The 19,446-nt window shown below is 52.1% G+C and overlaps 1 protein-coding gene across 7 annotated transcripts in view; it reads left to right on the top strand.

The window, feature by feature from the left end:
- The window catches only part of NR5A2 (nuclear receptor subfamily 5 group A member 2), a 115,926-nt gene continuing 96,480 nt past the window's right edge, over positions 1 to 19,446 (top strand). The window contains exons 1-5 of one of the 7 annotated variants that reach the window (XM_037004700.2): positions 1 to 365; positions 10,650 to 10,787; positions 14,047 to 14,165; positions 15,732 to 15,873; positions 18,091 to 18,737. In XM_037004700.2, the coding sequence (XP_036860595.1) occupies positions 302 to 365; positions 10,650 to 10,787; positions 14,047 to 14,165; positions 15,732 to 15,873; positions 18,091 to 18,737 (1,110 nt within the window). In that variant the 5' untranslated portion in view covers positions 1 to 301. Of the gene's footprint in view, positions 366 to 9,474; positions 9,887 to 9,953; positions 10,788 to 12,969; positions 13,185 to 14,046; positions 14,166 to 15,731; positions 15,874 to 18,090; positions 18,738 to 19,446 lie in introns of those variants that run through there. The other 6 variants (XM_037004701.2, XM_017659947.3, XM_037004702.2 and 3 more) reach the window with 6 other exon arrangements.

Here is a 19,446-nt window from a genome sequence, read left to right as displayed (position 1 = left end):
GATCAGTCCAAGCCTATCAAAAGTTTCCATTCTTCTGATTAGAAACCATCATGAAACTGGATACATGGTTTACAGCAGGTCACTAATGCTAGAAAAAGTACAGAGTCCAGGGAAAGACTTGCTTGTAACTTTCTGAATTCTTGGATTTTCTTTTTTTTTTTTTTTTTTTGCTTTTTCTTAACTTTCACTTAGGGTTAGTCTGATGTGTCTTCCCCAAGGCTACAAAATTTGAGAAGCTGCACTTTCTTGTGCTCAATGATTTGTATTTTAAGCCAAGGGACCACCTGTAATTTCACTAAGAATGTCTTCTAATTCGGATACTGGGGATTTACAAGAATCTGTAAAGCACGGACTTACACCTATAGGTAAGTAGGAGTTGCTCTATTTATCATCTATTTATAATTCTGCTACTATATTGATACATGTAACTTGATCTTGTTGATGTATTTAGTATAGGTCACTGCTTTTCCTATTGTGTTTATTAAAAGCACATAAGCCCATGTATATATCACACATTTATCTTTAGTTGAAGTTTAAAAAAAGCAAATGGATATTTCAAGTAGTATCAATTATATCCACTGTTTTTGGGTGTCATTCCATTAGCCTAAAACAGCTAGAGAAAATAAAATGCATCATGTATTAATCTTATCCCTAACATTTTCTAATAATTTTTAATCAGAAATAATAAACTAAAATTTGAACAACTTGAAACAGGGTGGCCACATGGAGTCATCATGGATCAAACTTTAACAAATACTTTTCAAATATTTGTGAGGTTTCAAGCTACACCACAATATGGTGTCTCATTCATTGCAGATATAGAAAATCTTTTCTGACAAATCAAAAAAATGCATAATCATTAAAGATGAGAAGTGAAGGGTAATTTTTTTCAAAACAATGAGGATGTCTTGTTTCTATAAACATAAGTAAATAAAACTAATTTTCATTTTTAAAAAAATGGAGAAGTCATGAACTTGACAGTGTTAAGAGAATATTATTCAGTTAATCCTGAAGGTAAAGGACGACAGGGCGGTCACTCCACTGGTCTGTGATTCCCAGTGTTGGAACGCAGGCCCTTCTGCTTCCCCAGCTTTTCAAGGGCTATGCCTTTTCTAGCACTTTCTTACGCTTTAGGCCCGGGATGTGCTTGCGGGCTCGCTGCGGCCTGGCAGGACCGGAGTCCGGGCTCCCAGAAGGAAAAGCAAAGCTGGGCTTTCCTCTCGCCTCCAATGACCAGCTGGCTCCGCTGGGAACCGTGATTGTGTTTTTACGGGTCACCTACAGCTAAAGGGTATCAGTTGAGGACACGGTTCCGAGAAAGTGCCCGTCTCACGGGGAAGGAACACCGGGGGGGCGGGCAGAGGGCGACGGACCCGATTGCTCCGCAGACAGAAAGAAAACCCGGGCACAAGGAAGGGGCTGAAAGGGACGCGCGGAGCCGCTGCACCGTGGGTCGCGGGCGCCGAACCCTCGGGGGCGCGCGGGGCCCGGGCCCGGGGTCGGGGTCGCGCGGGGCGATGCGCGCTCGGAGGCGCGCGCGGGGCCGGCGGGGCGCGCACCGGGGCTGCGGTTCCAGGGCCGGAGGCCCCACCGCCCCCCGGGGGAATGAGCGGGAAAGGCGGGGACGGAGGCGCTCGCGTCTCTGCTGCCGGGAAGAGCCGGCCTCTCACCGGCCGCCCCGGCGCCCAGCGCCCCCGCGGCGGGAGCACCGGAGGCGGCCCGGCCCGAGCCGGGGGAGCAGCGCCCGCCCGACCGCAGGGCCCGGGGCCAGCGCCGCGCCGGCCGCACGCCTTAGTCCCGCCCGAGGGGCTGCTCGGACCGAGCCCCGCCAAGCACCGCGGGAGCGCGCCGCACACCTGCCCAGGCACTTCCGGGCCCGGGGCCCGTGGGGGGCGGGGTGGGGGGGGGCGAAAGGCCCATCTTCCCGTAAAAGCTCCCGTTTTTGGCTCTCCGGCGCAGGCGGCCGCCCCCTTCCGGCGCAGGCGGCCGCCCCCTCCTTTCCCGGGTACTGCAGCCCCACAGGTGGTTATGAGATGGCCCTGGTGGCAACATCTTAGTCTCCCGGGGTGGCTGTTGGCACCGAGAGTCCATTTGTTCACGCTGTTGCCCCCACGGAGCGCTGAGGCCATTCCCGGGGCTCCTGGCTAGACAGTCACCCAAAGCGCTGACGGAGACGAGGAGGGGACACGTGGAGCCATCAGACTGGACACTTGGACGGAAGGGGCTGACCTCATCCCTGAAGGCGAATTTCCTCTTCCATTTGGGGTCTGGCTGCCCACCGGGAAGAACTCGCAGGTGCAGCCGCAGAGAGTGGGTGGGGAGCGAACGGCCGGCTGGGATGCGGTGGGGAGCGGTCACAGGCCTGATCCCAGGTGTGTGGAGCTCAGTCAGGATTCCCAACTATGGTCAGTTCAGTTGTGTTGTACTAGAATGTGTGTCCGTTTATTTAAAAAGCTGTCTCTGTGGGTCCTAGCTGGACGGGACATTTTCTTCTAGGCATATGGGTGGTTCCATGAAAATTGGGTATAGGTATCTGTACTCAGAGAGAAAAGTGGAAGTAAGCTAACTGTTCTTCAGCCCAACTGCAAGATGCTCAGTGTGACGTAGGAGCCGCAGACTTGGGGTGAAACCAGATCGTTCCCTTAGCGCTAACTAGCTCTGGAACACTGAAATAATTGGTTCTGAGTTAAGTTTTTTTCCTTTTCCCAAGATGGGTGTTTTTACTGAGTGATAAGCAATACTAATTTAAGAAAGAGAAGGAATAAAGCCTATATCAAAAGAGCCAAGTGTGTGTAACACAAAACATGTCATATAACAAGTATTTACTGATGCTCCTGCACTGTGACCAACACTATGCTTTGTTTTAAATGTCGTTCATTCTTCAGACTAAGTGCATTTATGGAGTATATTACACACCTTCAATATAATATTGTACATTACCCACAGGGAGTTATGTCTACATAGTTGGGGGCACATAATCCAAAATGCAAACACTGTATTGAGCCTGTGATAGGAAGTTTGCTAGCTAGTCCCCTGAGCGCTCTTGGGGCCTGATTTTAGTCCAGTGACAATCTCAGTTAACTCTGCGTCCACGAGGGCCTCTCCACGTAGACGCATGCAGCCCAAAGTGGGAGAGCCCATTATGTCTCTCTGACCTCCAGCTACAGTCACACAAGCCCAAGTTCTGATTGTTGCTGCTGGACCAAGGCAGCCAGTTCCCTCCAGGAAGCTAAGCTCCCGTGCCTCCTCTCTTCCCTGCCCCAGACTGCCTCCAAGATAGTGCTGCCCAGATTCTCTTTACTGGCCTCCATCCACAAGTTGTGACTGGAGTTAAAGGATTTCTTTACTATGTGTCTTAATAAACTCTTGTTCTATTAAAGGTTTATGGAGGGAGGGAGAACAGAGGCTTGGTAATGCTTTTTTCCTTAACTTGACCTCTCCACCCAGACACAATGTCTAGGTTATCTTGGATTCAGCCTTGACCTTGAGATGAGCTAGAGAAGAGCTCTGGGACAGACTCCCACCTGGATGCTTGACCTCCCCGAACCCTCCTGGGAGCCCTCTGCAGGGCAAGGGTCAGAAATCTTGTTCCCCAAGAGCAGAACCTACCTCAGGGTAACAGCTTCTTCTTTGCATGGCACCCCCTCACTCTTCACCTTATCAGAACAAAAAGTTCTCCGAGAAGTCCACGTGGCTCAAGGAACTTCAGAAGTTTGGGAGGCATTTGTGTCTGGGGAAGCCCTTGGGAAGAGTTGAAATAGGACCAGAGTGAGTTTGAGAGACTAAGGGGACTGAAACTGACCAAATTAATAAAGTCTGCCTCTTTCTTGGTCTTTTGGGAAGCTGTGTTATGTGTGTTTTTGTGTGATTGGTAAGAAAAGATATACTTAACTTTTAAACACCTAATAATGTGAATATAGATGAACTTAAGCCGTTTGGTGAATTGAGTCCTTGCAGCCTGACAGTCAGTTAGCAAGTACCTCTCTGCAGGGATCTATCTGTAATGATCCTAGAATGGTTAGTGCTCCCCTTGGTAGTTACCTTCCTTACAGTGGGATGAGTTTGGGTGAAGTAGCAGAAAGGTGAGAAATACAAGCTTATTAACAGCATGCTTTCTGGCACTACCTCATGAACTATAAATTTTACTTTCTTAACCGTATTTTACTGATAAAAAATTTACCAGAAAAGGCCAAGTGATTTACTCAAGATCACTCAGTATGTCAGGAGCGTGAACTGTAAACAGAACTCACGGATTTGATTCTGAAGTCCATGCTCCTTCCTCAAGGTGGTAACTGTTCGCTCTTGTTGATGTAAAGGAATTACAATTTAAAAACAGTGTTGGTCTAACTCAGACTTTCTTCCTAAGGACATTTTGAGATTAAGAAAGTCATTTCTAACTGAGTCTTTATTTTCACATTCGTTGCACAGTGGACATCAGATTTAGATTCCTGTAGAATTCAGGTTGGGATGGGGACGGGGGTCTGGGGCCCCGGGAGAGCGCCTCAAGAGGGAGCCCGGGGGCAGGGCAGGGCGGGGCGGGGCGGGAAGGCCCTTGACACCTTCTCCTCGGGATGTCCCTGGAAGGAAGGGTCTCTGGAGTTTGGACGGCAGTTACCTTGCAGGTATGTGCTTACTGTGGCAACTCTCAGGGCTCCTGACAGGGCGAGAAGGGAAATGAGAGAAAATTCAGGGTCATCTATTTGCTACAGAGTTAGTGGGGATGAGGAGGCCAAGGAAATCTCTCAAAATGAGTGACTTTGGAGAGAATATTCTCCACTAAGAAGCAAGTATCCGTTAGTTTCCTGAGGGGAGGAGATAGGGAGATAGGTGGTTTCAGCACCCCCCTCCCCTGTTAAAAGCACTTTGGACAAACCCGGGTGTGCCTCCTGCTGTGGGATACTGATCCCACGCTCCGCGCTAATATTTCTCAATAAATGCCGATTCCTTGCCCAAGATCTGAACGTCCACAGACTCTGCCCCGCCATGCGCCGCCTTCCCCAGCGGGCACAAAGAATTGGAAAGAAAATCAGTCGGGACCTGCCACCAACTCTCAGAAGCAACTTCCAGGTTCCAAACAAGAAACCCTGGGGAAAAGCAAATGAATTTGACCCAAGTCTCGGCGAATGCTGGCCACTAGCCCTCAGTCGCAGAAGTTGCCTTTAGGTTGGAGGCCAGCCAACAGCCTGCCCGCGCGATGTGAGTCGCCTCCGGGACCCTAACGTTTTCCCTGCTTCTGCACCCCAAGCCCGAAGGTGGCGATACCACGGTAATTCCCACTTTCTTTGCCGCACAATATGGACCCAAGTTGCAAGACGCCCACCACTCTACCCGGCGCTCCTGGATTTGAGAACTAGCAGCCCGTAGGGCTGGGGGACTTTCCTGGTACATCCCAGCGCTGCAGAAGCGCGGGGATTCCGAAGGTGGGCGGCACGTGACCCCTCCCCGCAGGAGACTTCCAGTCTGGCCCTAAACGCTTGAATGGCAGCCTGGAAGGATCCCGGTTCAGGGCGAGGAGGGGGAGGGGGCCCGGGGAGTGGACCCGCCGTGCAAATCGGCTGGTTCCACTGAGCGCTTGGTGGCCTGCTGGCGCCAGGAGCGTCCCCGAGAACGTCACTCGGTGTTCGGGGCTGTCCCCAGGTGGTTCCCGGAGTGGAGTCCCGCCGCTCGGAGCTGGGGCTGACTCACATCTCCATTTCAATTACAGAGGAAGATGGAGATTAGACTGGACCACCTGCCCAAGACCCAAGATGATCTCCCCTGCCAGCTCCTCTCTCAAGACCGGACCTCCCAGTCCACTCGGAAGGGAACCAGCCTGAAAGGGCAGCGCGGCGCGCCTGGACCCCTGGGGGGCGGCAAAGTGCCCCACGGAAAATGAAGTCCAAAAGCTCTACAGCGTAGCCTTTTTAGCGAAGGCTGCAGATTCTGACAGTCCAAACCCAAAACCTCACCTTTGCTTCAGGGCAGGGGCGGGAGGCTGTTTGGCAGCGGGGGAGGAGCCCGGATTAGCGAGACAATTGCTTCACCTGGCACTTCCCTCCCCAGGAAGGCCGAGATGCGTCTGCGAGCTGCCCTTCCGGGGCAGCAGGGTCTCTCGCGCACTAGCCTGTTGATGATGTCTCAGAGAGTTATGTCCACTTGCAGCAGAAAAGGCTTTTTTTTTAATGAGTCACGACTTCTCACCTATTCGTTCATTTTTCCAAAACGTCGGCTGAACTGCCGTTCCCCAGTAATGCAGACGTCTGTCCCGAAGCGTAACCCCGCTCTTGTTAAAGTGCTCCGCCCGCGGACCAGCCCGCAGGCGGGGGCGGAGGCCCCAGAGCTCGCGAGCTGAACCCAGGAGTTCCTACTAAACCTAATTTGCAGAGAAAGGCAAAAATGACTTCTGATGGGCTTTTCGCGTGGGAGGGGCTGGAAGGTAGAGCTTCAGCTGGCGGGTACATTTGCTTTTCTTTGCCCTCGAGCTATCCCGGCCTAGGAGTGGAGACTCTCTGGGGGTGTGTGTGGGGGAAGTAGACACGTACTACAAGCAGAGTAATACTGGGTTCTTCAAAACACTGAAAAGTAGGAGGGAAGGAGGCGTTAGGAATTGTTTCCAAGGCTGCAGATTTGCAAGTTTCGTGCGAGGCGACTCCCAGGTAGGCGCGCGGAGAGGTAGTCGTCCTCGGGAGCTGTGTTTGCCGAGCCCATGAACCTGAACCAGTCCCGACTTGGGGTCCCTTTGCAGCCTGCACGCGAGGAGCGCGCGGGACCGACCGACACGTCTCAGGTCAGGTCAAGGGCAGGCTGCTCCCGGCGCGCTCGGCAAGGCTGCGCTGACCCGCGGGAAGCTGGAGGCGGGGAGAGGGCGAAGCGGCTCCGTCCTCGCGGGTGAGGAGCGCGATACTCCGCAGCTGCAGCCCGCAGGGTGAGGGGGGCGCACGGCCCCGTAGCGCGGTGCCTGGGTAAAATATGCCAGGGCTGCGCTTCTCGGGCTCATCAAGGCTGCGGGAGCCTCCCCGAGCCATCATCCTTCGTAATTGCAACCGTCAATCAACGCCTTAAGACAGAGTCAGACCCGAAAGGACGAGCCCAGGAGACCGGTCTGGTCGGGAAGAAGCGTGGGGCAAGTGGGGAGAGGAGTCTGCCAGAAGTTGGCAGGAGTGCAGCGCAGAAATTGAGAATGCGCACGGCCGCTACAGCCAGAGGCATCTCCGCGGGCTCCGGGCTGTGGTCTCTGCCACAGGTGAAACGTGCCGCAGCCGGGCTGCGGGTGTCTCCGCTGAGGCAGAGTGGCACAGGAAAGGTGTCCCCGCCGAGGATGGATGGGTCTGCCCGTGCGGGGGCTTTGTTATTCCAAGCCGGTCGGTTTATCTGTCAATCAACCCGGACCACCGCCGGCGTTTGGACCACGCAGGCCCAGTTCCCCTACTCGCAGCCCACCTCACCCTGCGGCCTCGGCAGCCTAGGCCCTTCCCCCAGGTAACCCAGCCGAGGCTCCGCCCCAGCTCTCCTTCCAAGAGGGTGTTCTGGGGGTAGCCTGGGCCGATCCCACACAACAGCGCTAGCGGTTCCCCGGCTCCGGTGGGGCCTCCTGTCCAGAGGAATTGAAACGTCAAGGGGGCAGAGTGAGAGTTGAGAGGGTGGGGAGGGGGGCGCTTGGAGGACAGTGATGAGAGCCGCGTCGGAGGCCTGGAACCGCTGCCCACCCTCTGCGCCTGTCCCCGGGTCGGGGACCCCTTTGCTCCCCTAAAGCCCTTGCGGAATGACTCGGGAAAAGGTGAGAGTGCCCTCGGTTCTCTGAGAGCAACTCCAGTGCAAGATTGACCCCGTCGTCCATCAAGGACGGGTTTCCATGTCCCCGAGGGGATCGGGTGGGGACTGGCCTTAGGGAGCCCTTCCCTTCAAGGACCGGAGGCCTGGACCGCCGAGTCCCTTTGGTTCTCAGAAAAGTGTTCTCTCCTTGAGGTCTCCTGAGTCTCTGGTGCCCTCAGATCGCTGCTAAGTAAGCAGAGTGGTCAGCCTGGACTAGAGCTTCAAAATAAGGTGAAAAGGCCTTGGGCCTTTCCTCTCTGCTACGACGGCGGATTTTCTTAAGGGAAGATTTTTAAAACCTTTTCCTTAGCCCCTATTCTCCCCCCGCCCTGTGGGGAGATAAATGAATGCCAGCTGGCCCTCTGTCACCATCGCTCCTGGTGTTGGAGGGGTGTGAAGGGAGGGCAGGCTGTTCTGGACGGAGGAGCCACTCGCGTGGCCAAGCAAGTCCCCTTCTGGGCTGACGCTGGGTTAATAATGTGAGCACATCCCCTTGGTGAGGTCAGGCTCAGCCTCAAGTCTGGGTTCCTGCCACACTGCAGCTGCACAGTCCTGTCAGACCCTCTTTCTACTCCTTTCAATTCTCCTGACCTCCTCCTGCTTTCAGCCAGAGGGCCTTCCCTCCCACACCGAGGGCTGGGAGCTCCCCCTCTGGGGAGGCTGGAGTCCCCAGAACTGGTGTTTGGGAAGGTGCAATGTAAGTGCCCCATAAGCTCTTTGCAGGGAGAGGAAGTTGTTTCTAAGGTTTTGCAAAAAACTGATGTTCAAAGCTCACCTGAATCCACAGGCAGACTTTGCAGGCCCTGATGCGGGGGCCCTGAGACTTAACTCCCTTTCTGGGCTATGTAAGTATAGATTCTTAATTCACAGTCAAATTTAAAATAACTAGTAATACTGAAAATGGATTGACAATGACTTGATACCGTCATGAGAATCTGAGCCTCTTAAGGGTCGCTGATCTTGGCAGCTTCAGCCCCACTCCACTTTACAAAGTAAGGGGCAGCCCCCTCCCCCACCCCAAGTTTAAATGTTTTCATGAAACCTGATGACCTACTAAAACTGAAATGTAAATGACTTAGATTTAGAATATATACTGAGGAGCAAAATGACATCCGTTTAGAGAGCCAACAGTATCTTAAAGGCCTGAGTGGGCGATGAACAGCCCATTTCCTATGAAGAGCGACTTACGCAGGGCAGTGATTGGAGTATTTTTCCATTCATCAAATACCGGACTGGGCAGCTTGTGTGTGATCTCTAGCCACTCAAATAACAAATTCAGATCTTTTGAAATTCAAATTCACCCCCTTGTGGGTGGACTCTGATAATTACCCCGTCTCCCAACAGACCCCGAGTATGAGGCATTTCAGCAGTCAGGAGTCTGGGAAAAAATGTTTTTCATCTCGTTGGGATGAGATATGAAAAACTTTGACGATCCGGTGGGGTGGGTGGTTGAAGAGCTTGCCCAGCAGATGGTTCTTTAGAACTTTTAAAAGGGCTGAACCTCTGGACCTCTTGTGGGTCGTCCCACCGAAGACACACCAGACCGAGAAAGTAAAGCCCAGACTGGTGCTTGTTTTCTATACGGAAACACGGTTCACTATAGTTTAGGAAGCGTGCCGCCGCGGTAGCGTGGAGCTGCAGGGGGTGGGGGGCTGGGGAGAGGGAGGGCGGGGGCCGCAGCCAGTGCGCAGGGAACTGGGGACGAGGGGGGAAACGGGAGGAGCTTTCCTCAAATTTCCGGCTAGTGAGTGACCTCCCGGCGGCGCGGCGGTCCCCTCGACGGGCCAGGGAGCCGGGGCGCTCGTCCGGTCCAGGGCGCCCGGAGCCCGCGGCGGGGCCTCTCCGCGGCCTGAGCGCCCAGGAAGGCTTAGCCGGAGACCCGTGCGCGCAGGCCAGCCCCTCTTTTGAGAACATCTCTCCTTTAGGTTGTTGGAATGGGTGTTTAGCTCCCCCTCCAGCCCCTCGCCCGACACACGCGCGGGGCAGCCCCACGCCCGCCCCTCCCTGTCTGCCTTCCCCTCGGCTCGCGGAAATCGCCGCCTGGCTTCCCCAGCCGCCGCCGCGGCGCTCAGACAGAGGTCGCCTCGCACTCGCTGTAAGACCCGCGGCGCGGACGTCCCCCGCCCCGGGCCGGGGTGGGGTGGGAGGGGGCTGGGCGGGGTGGAGAGGTTGGGGCCGGCCCCGGGGCTGCGGCGGGCGCCTCGTCCTCATTGGCTGGCGGCCGGTCCGACCCGAGTCCGGAGCCCGCGTCCGCGTTCACTGTCATCTGCGCGCATCGCAGTCCGGCCGCACTTACCTGCCCCGCGCGCCTCGCCGTCCGCCCTTCCTTCCCGGCCCGGCCCCCTCGGGCTGGAAGCGGCCGCTCTGGGACGCGCGGGGGGGGTGGGCCAGGCCGCCGAGGGAGGTGGAACTTCCCAACTCCGCACTTGCAGCAGCGCACGCAGGGCAGCGGAGGCCGGGGAAGGGGCGGGGAGACGAGGAGGGCGGCCGGGAGACCCCGGCCGATTCGCAGCCGCAGGCGGAGGAGGGAGGGCGGCAGCCGCAGCTCCGCGGCCGCCCCGCCGCCCGCCCGGACTCGGCTGCACACGGATCCGCGCCCCGGGCGGCTGCGCCCTCGCCGCCGCCTGCGCCCTCGCCGAGGCGACCCGGGTCGCCGGACGCAGCCTCGCCTCGCCTCGTCTGTCTCCTCCCCGCAGCTCGGGGACGGCTCCGGAGCTGCGACGCTGGACGGGGCTCCGGGGTCCGGACCGGCAGCCCCGGAGGCGGCGGAAGCTCCGCGCCTGCGAGCGGGTGGGTGAGCGGGCGCCCTGGGCGCCCCTTCCTCCCGCCGGCGTTGAATCTGTGCTGCCCGTGTCCAGGTGCTGGGCTTCCGGACGGACGCGGACCCCCTGCCGCCGCACGGAGCCGCCGGGCCATGCTGCCCAAAGCGGAGACGGAAGCCCTGGGCCCGGCGCGATCGCATGGGGAGCAGGGGCGGATGCCCGAGAACATGCAAGGTAAGGCGGCGCCGGCGGCGCTGGGGGGAACGGCGGGCGCCCGCAGCCGGGGGCCGGGGCAGCCGGCGGCTCGGGCCCCTCCCCCGGGGCAGGCGGAAAAGTTTATGGCTCCGGAACAATGCGGGGCGGAGGTTCTCCGAGCCGTGCTTAATTGGCCGCTTCTAATTAATTCGCTTCGAGCTCTATGGCAGCCCGAGGTGGGCATCTTCGGACTGAAGGTAACTTAAAATAAATCATAAGGTCATTCTAAGAAATGGAATGTTTCGCCGGAAACCCGCGCAGGTTCTCATTCCCTGGTATCGGTGGGAATCTGAACCCATGCCCTTGAGTGGAGGAAAAACGCTCTGCCCGGGACAGTCTCCTTACAGAGAGACAAGGCGACTCCGGGAAACCTTGTCCAAGGTTAGAGTGCAGGTGGCACCCCAGAATTGGGGGGCGGGGGGGGACAGCCGGAGCCGGCCTGAAGAGTTCCCGCAACCCCATCGTCTGCGCGGGGGCCGCCGAGCGGGCCGAGGGGTCGCGGCTTCGCCCAGAGCCGCCTCCGCAGTGCGAGAACTGGGGATGTGGAAGTCCTGTTCGTTTGGTTGCGAACAACAAAAAAAGGCAATCCCGTTGGCTGTATTTTCGCCGCATTCCCAAATACCGGCTCCAGATCTGGCTGGACTCGGCCCTTCGTAAGTTTCCCGCAGTTGCTCTGGGAAGAACAATGCGAGGAGAAGTCCGCGGCGCCCCTCCATCCTCGCCCCTTCCAGCGCGCAGGACGTGCGGGCCGGCGCGCCTGTGATCCCCGGGGCTTCCTGCCGTCCCCCGGGCGGACTTGAAAGGGCCGGGGCGGTGTTGAGAGCGAAGTTCGCGGTCGCGGCGCGGGGTGGGTCGCCCGCGGCGCTGGGAAGCGCGGTAGCGGGGAGGCTGCGTGGTGCCCGGGGGCAGGATCCCCCCGCGAGACGAGCTGGTGGTTGGGAGGCTGGACCTGGGGAGAGCCTCGTCGACCCCGAGGCATTCCCGCGGCGCCTGGGATCCCCGCGATGCGTGCGTGGAGGGAGCGGCGCCGAGAGGGGATCGGGGTCCCCCGGGCGCCTGTGGGGCTGGCGCGACTCGTGGTGCAAAGGAAAGTTCCTGCTTTCTCGTTCCTGCGCGCGCATTAATGAGGGAGTCGAGGAAAGTAGCCCAGGGGAGGTAGAGGCAGAAGTCGGGAAGGCGAGAATAAGGGGTTTGGGGTGGGGGAGAGCGAGAGGGAAAAGCCACGGTAATGCTGCTTCTGCAAAGTTCGGGAGGGGCTCTCCGCGCGCCCTTGTGCCCAGGGCCCCGGAGGCGCCGGCGGCCGCTCGCTCAGCCTCGGGTTCGAGAGCAACGTGGAAGCGCCCGGGCTCAATTTCCGCCATACCGCGCGGCCTGCCCCTGGAGAAGAGCCGCTGGGGACGGGGACCCCACCCCACGCCTGCTCTGGCCTCCGGCAGGGACCCCCGGGGCGCCCACCAAGAGGCCGGCCCCTGCGTTCCGGGGCCGCGTCTCCGCCCGTGTCCCGCTGCCGAGGCCCCCAAGGCCCCACCGTGCCCTCTCCTTTCTCAAGACGGGACTCTGCCCCCGGAGTCGGTCCTCCAAACGCCTGCCTGGGCTCCAGCACCCGGGAGGCTGACAGATGCCCGGGTTGCGCCCGGCGGCGTCTGTCTGCCCGCACGGCCTGTCTTTGAGTTTTCCAGGGGGGCCCTCACACCCAACCCCGGTCTCTTCGGCGTCAGATCCCCGAGGTGGGCACCGAGGCCCCCTGTAAACGGCTGCCTTACCGTGCCCCCTAGGTGCCGGGTTAACTTTGGGGGGGGAGGGGAATGGGAGAGGAAGAGAATACACTTGGGAAAGCAGCCTTTTTTCTGTCCCTAAAACATGTCTCAACCCTGGTAGCGACTTTTAAGAGAGACGGGGCTGTAAACGAACTTGCGAGCCCTCCGTCGGCGCCCCCGGGCCCCCAGGTTCCCAAACCCGAGGCCGGGCTGCGCTCGGCATCCTTCCCCTGTGTTGCCCGGAGCCCAGCGCCCGCCCCACCCCGCGACCGTCTCGGGAGGCTGCAGAATCCTTAGAGAAAAAAGAAGTTTATTTAAAGAAAAAGAAAAACAAAAACTGAAGTCTCTAGCCGGAGTGGCCGGGGAAGTTCGGGGATGGGGTGGGCCGGGGGCTCTTTCTCTCTTTCCTTTTTGGTAAACAAATCAGAGGAAACTTCGTCCCGCCCTGCCCCCTGCAAACGGCCACTGATTAACTTAAAACAAACTCGGCGGGGTTGGTGTGCCTGCAGCCGAGCAAGGGTCGAGCCGGGCCGGAGGCGAGTGCGCGCCGGGGTCCCGCAGGACGCGCCGCGGCCCCGGCTTCCCCCCGCGTGGACGCGGGCCCGGGGGGGTCGATCAGGTATCATCCGGGGCGCTTGGCCGTCGTCCTCGGCCGCGGACGCCTGCCCGGGCTGCGCCCCCCGAAGCGGTTACCCGATCCCTCGGCGAGCGCGCAGCGCCCCCGATTCCGTCTGACTGTAGCAGGGCGATCTCGGGGTGTTCGTATTTTGCGGTGATGATCGGAAACGTGTGAAGTTCATTACAGGACTTACACACTATGGGACGAAACCAAAGCCTCCTGTGTGTCTCCCCCTCTGTCGCCCCTTTTTTTTCTTCCGGACGCCCTCCCATTCTCCCTTTATTTTCATAGGCGGTGCAAGTATCCAGGACAGGAGTCCTATCAGTACGGAACTGAACGTTTCAGTTAATCTAACACAGCTGTCAAAGTGGGGCGGCTGCTGAGAAGCAGGGTTCTGGGTCTTTAGTTGGCGGTCAAGTATTTGCAAATGGCCGTGGTGGTCTCCCAAGCGGGCACTTACGGTGGGATTGGGATTGTCGTGTGCGCTTGTGACATTTTGGAATTTCACATGAAGGAGATTTAAAAGAAGTTCCAAATTATCAAGTTATTTAACTCATGTTTCTATGTGACAAAGTTAGGAGATTTGTGTTCAACAGTGGTCAGTTAAAAAAAAAGTTTTTTTAAAAAAGTTGGAATTATTTTTAAATTAAAAAAATAGGAAATGCATGCTCATTGGTACCAAATGATGTTTTACTTTCACTGTGTAAAAATAGTTCTCTTCAGTACCCCTGGGTAAAAACGATTTTGATTTTATATTTTGCCCAGTGATATTTGCCCGCCAGTCACCAAAATGATTTTCACTGCAGGATTCACCCTTAACCTAGTAAATTAATTGGGCATGTGCATACATTTCTCATTTCAGTGTCTCAGTTTAAAATGGTGAATTACTCCTACGATGAAGATCTGGAAGAGCTCTGTCCCGTGTGTGGAGATAAAGTATCTGGGTACCACTATGGGCTCCTCACCTGTGAAAGCTGCAAGGTTGGCTTTACACGTTGCTATCTGAGAAATACAATGTTTAGAATCCAAATAACCATTGGACTGTTTTTTAAAGCTAAATTTGGGCTGTCTTTTTTAGACTCACACATAAGAGAAAGAGTCAGAGGGAGATGATTCTTAGAAATACGTGCTTGATTTAATTCGAGGCAAAGAAATTTATGCTGTTCAAAAAACTGCCAGACTCCTGCTTTAAAATATTTTATTGTAGTAACGTGACGTAGCTGTGGGAAGACTTTTATTTCCAACAGTCCTAAATATTGATTTTGCTTGACTTATATATATTTAAAGCATCGTTGTTCTTGAGAAGGGACCATGACAGAGTATTTCCCAAATATTTTTTAGGTTCAGAGTGTTCTGTGCTACAAGTCTCAGTATTTTTTATCCATAGATATAAAAGTCTAAATTCTCAACTGTGTGATTTCATCCTGATTTATTCCAAAAATATTTTTAAGGTTTTTTAAAAACTTTATACCATAAAGAATAAGAAACCAGGTCTTAGTTCATAAAGTTTTCATAAGTAATAGTATATGACCTATTTAAATGCAAGAAATTTTAACATGAGAAAGGTACTGTTAGTATTTAGTACTATTAGAATTAGAAAAGTACTATTAAAATTTAAATGCAAGAAATTTTAAAGAAGGTATTAGTATTGTTACTAATATTATCAACTATCCATTCAGGATTTGTCTCAGCTACTTCTTATAGACCCCCAGTCAATTTGATACTTGGTATTTTCAACATTTTTTAAAGTAGAAATCTCGGCACAACTACTTATGCCACTGCCAGGAAAAGACCTTCATTCTTTATAACAAAGTAAGATTATTTCACTTTATGGCTAGTAAGGTAAACAAAGAATATACCATCCTGGTAAAGCTGTTATTATTTGTGATTAATTCTTTTGGGTGTGAAATACAAGGCCAGGATCCATTCTGCTGAAATTCAGCTTTCTACTCTATATGCTTTCCTTTTCTATCAGTTTCACCTTTTTTTTCCACAGAGTTCTCCAACTTGAATCTATTCCAGTAGAATTATGAATATTTTCTCCATTTTACTCTTTAAATCCTTTCCCTTTTAACTATGTAGTGTTGGCATTTGTAAAAGGCCTGAGGTGTTTTGCTGTTCAGTTTTTCCACTGATAGTTCACAACAGTTTCTCTCTGAAACTGTATCAAACTACTGAAAAACAACACAGGTCTCCATGAGTACCTTATCTGCAACATGAAGGTAAATAGGAAAACAAATTTTTAAAAAATGAATGGTCAGTGCAGAAGGTAATTTTTCTCTGAGTGCTGAGATGAAATGGTGTGTGGCCAGATCTCCCCAAGATTTGATGTCATTCTTCAGGAATATAATTCTGATGACAGAAAAATCTCCAGTCTGATCTGGCACTATTGAGGAGGGTTGATCTTGTTAAAATGTGTAACAAACCACAGAACCACCTAAAAGCTGAAATGGAGCAATGAAAGGATTTACTGTTGATTTCCTTAAAATGAAACAATGGAAGAGACCGGTGTTAGATTTATGTCTCACTATTTTCTCTGTCTTATAGGGATTTTTTAAGCGAACAGTCCAAAATAATAAAAGGTACACATGTATAGAAAACCAGAACTGCCAAATTGACAAAACACAGAGAAAGCGCTGTCCTTACTGTCGGTTTCAAAAATGTCTAAGTGTTGGAATGAAGCTAGAAGGTAAGGTTCTTCTAAAGACTACTGCCTGTTAAAACTCTGGAAAGACATAGGATTTGAAACAACATTGTACTTATAACATGGTAACATTTTCTAGTCTTAATAGTACTGACAATAATGTAAGATCTTTTTATGTTTTGTCAGCAGGATAATCTGAGTCTCATTTAAACACTGGTGCAATCTACTAGGAAAAAAATTTTATACTCAGTTTCCCCTTTCCACCTTGTTTGTTTGTTAGGGACCAGATGCATTTGATACAAAAAGGTCAGGTTAGATGAAAACAAGACTACAGTGATTCAGTTGAGAACAAATGAAAGTAATATGCAAAAATAGAAAAAAAAATCTTTCAAGTTTCAAAATCAGGATGCCCCAGTAATGTTTAATTTTAAATGGAATCAGTCTTTTGAAAAGGTATGCTTATCGTAATTATTAAAATTAATTTCATGATTCCTAAATTAGAGTGAAAGACTTTGATTATAAAAAAATCTTTCTCGTGTACAGATGTAGAGTTATCAACTGTGGTAGTGTGGGAAAGCACTTTTTTTTGGCTAATGATGGCGTCTGCAAAATAAAATTTGAGAAGCAGGAAACATGAAAAATAATGAACTATTGAATCAGTAGCATTGGTCTGACAAGAAAAGAGAAGGTTCCTCAAAAGCCACATTAAACTTTATGTTGAAAGAGCAGAACCTGTACTTAAAATGTACAGATTGGCAGGCAGTAAGGTTAATATGTGACTGCTGTAAATAACTTGTAGTTCAGGGACCTTTAGGGGGTGTTGCTGGTTTTCAGCCTCTGACCTACCACTGACTTTCCACAGATTACATACACTGCTAATAAAATAATAAAAAGGGATACGTATCACTGATAGGTGCCAGATTCAAGAGGGCATTTTATTGGATCAATGAGGCACAGGCTAGTTTTTTTTGGAGCTTTTCTGTTACATGGCACTCAGACTTGAATGAAATACTTTAAAAATTTTCAAATAAATCTGCTGCATTCATAGCAGATTCCTTCCCAATAGAATTAGCCACTTGGATTATAAGAACTTGTAAATCACTATTGCTTTTAAGAAGAGATTGGGAAAAGGTGTGATCCATACTTAACAGATTTCTTTATTACTGATCACTTTATTCTTTCCAAACAGCAAAATACTGTGGTAGGTGCTTGCTATAATTATGACACTCAGAGGAGAAAATGTTAAAAATTAAGTGTAATTTCACATGATGTTAGCTTTTTTTTTTAGCAAAAGGAGAAGGTTGCATTTCTTTATCTTAAAAAGTATGCTTTCTTAACTGTAAGTCACTACTTGCTTCTTAACAGTGGTATGACACAATTGAACATTTAGTTAATTATAATTCAGATGAAAAACTATTTTGCAGTATTCTGGGTACCTAGCATTCACAATAAATCTTTAATGCTATACTAATCCTAAGATAAGAAGCTCAAAAACTTAACCTCCAGCAATTTCGACATGTCACAAGCTGTCAAAGAGGTTGCTGTTTTCTGTCCAGTCGCCATTGGCCACTGCAAGGGGACTGCTCGCTGACTTCATAGACATGCCCGACCCTACACAGCGTTGTGATGGGGGACTGTCAGGACAGCTTCTGAAATCAATCTTCCGTTAGGTCCACTTCTGCTTAAATCAAAACTAGTAACTGATGCGTGACTGAGATGGGTTCCTCAAATTCAGGTGAAAATGATTTTTTCCAAGAAAAGCATGTACCCAAACCTTTGGCGGCAAGTCAACCAAAATGGCTTTGAGGGAGGAAGATATTCACAGGGAAAATGATCACAGTTTGATCCAGAAACGGGTTCATTGATTTTTTGTGGTTCCTCTCCGCAGTCTGGGTTCTGCAAAGAGTCCCAGGGTAACTGGCATAATAGGAAATGATGCTCTTTCTTAGTAATGGGTCATGTCCCCCATGTGTAAGCGAACAGGATGAAATCTCTTCAGTCCTCCAAAGGGTTACTATGTTCCGACGAATCCAAAATACTTTTTTGATGACAAACACACTTGGAGGAAAGAATTCATAAATAAAGAGGACGTGGCTTTCTTTTCTTTTTTTTGGAATCTTTGTGAGCTATTGTAATGAAAACAAGCACACACATAGCAGTTCTGGTCAGTTTTTGACATGAAATTACAAGTATCCGGAGATGTGGAAAATGCTAATAATTTGCATCTAACTTATACCCTGACTTCCTTTTTGTTCCCGACAGCGGTGAGGGCCGACCGCATGCGCGGAGGAAGGAACAAGTTCGGGCCAATGTACAAGAGAGACAGAGCTCTGAAGCAACAGAAAAAAGCCCTCATCCGGGCCAACGGGCTCAAGCTGGAGGCCGTGTCGCAGGTGATCCAGGCGATGCCCTCTGAGCTCGCCATCTCCTCGGCGATTCAGAACATCCACTCTGCCAGCAAAGGCCTACCTCTGAACCACGCTGCCTTGCCTCCCACGGACTACGACAGAAGTCCCTTTGTAACGTCGCCCATCAGCATGGCGATGCCGCCTCCAGGCAGCCTGCAGGGCTACCAAACCTATGGCCACTTCCCTAGCCGGGCCATCAAGTCGGAGTACCCCGACCCATACACCAGCTCCCCGGAGTCGGTCCTGGGCTACTCCTACGTGGACAGCTACCAGACCGGCTCGCCGGCGAGCATCCCCCACCTGATCCTGGAACTGCTCAAGTGCGAGCCGGACGGGCCTCAAGTCCAGGCCAAAATCATGGCCTACCTCCAGCAAGAGCAGGCCAACCGGAGCAAGCACGAGAAGCTGAGCACCTTTGGGCTTATGTGCAAGATGGCTGACCAAACCCTCTTCTCCATCGTGGAGTGGGCCAGAAGTAGTATCTTCTTCCGGGAGCTGAAGGTACGTCCTCTGCTCTTACAGCTGTTACTGCCCCATTCAAGAGTCCCAACTCTGTTCCTAGTTAACTCATCTTGGTTCTGAGAACACAGTTTTTCCTGGTTTTTCTTCCCTGTATGATTAACACAGTAGAAGAGTTTTATGATCTTGGCTTCGGGACTGTAGCAGCTTAACTTTATGGGACTTTTATTTCATGGATTTCATGGAGCTCTTAATTTTGCGGGCATGGCAATTAGTGTGAAATGAAGGGAAATTACTTCTTTTTCTCACTACCAAAATGTCTTTTCTTCCTCCCTTTAACTCGAGGGTTTATGGCTAGAAAATTTAAATTGAGCTTAAAAGACCAAGAGCTCTCTTGTAATGGTGCCAAGTTTAAACCAAACAATGCCGATGTTTTGTTGTGTCCAGACCCCAAAGGTGATACCACTAGTTAGTAGCATCAAGTAGGTATTTACTGCCTGTTTACCTCGACGTTAGGTCGGTGAAGCCTTTGTTTTCGGAGCAGATTCCGAAAGGATGCTGCCGAATGTCACAGGATGGGGAGCTTACTGGTCTCGGCTCGGGTTTTAGTTCTCGTCCATGTGGGGCGTCGAGTTTAATGAATCGGTACATTGTAAACACAGTACTTGTTTGTATAAGGATCTCCGTTTAACTACATAATTATTTTATTTCCTGAAACTTAAGACTGAATTAATATAGGAAAGTTACAGAG

Source organism: Manis javanica, chromosome 11 (assembly GCF_040802235.1).
Source record: "Manis javanica isolate MJ-LG chromosome 11, MJ_LKY, whole genome shotgun sequence".
Lineage (NCBI taxonomy): Eukaryota > Metazoa > Chordata > Mammalia > Pholidota > Manidae > Manis > Manis javanica.
Note: the sequence above shows the minus strand (reverse complement) of the source record. Positions and strands in the feature narration are given on the sequence as shown.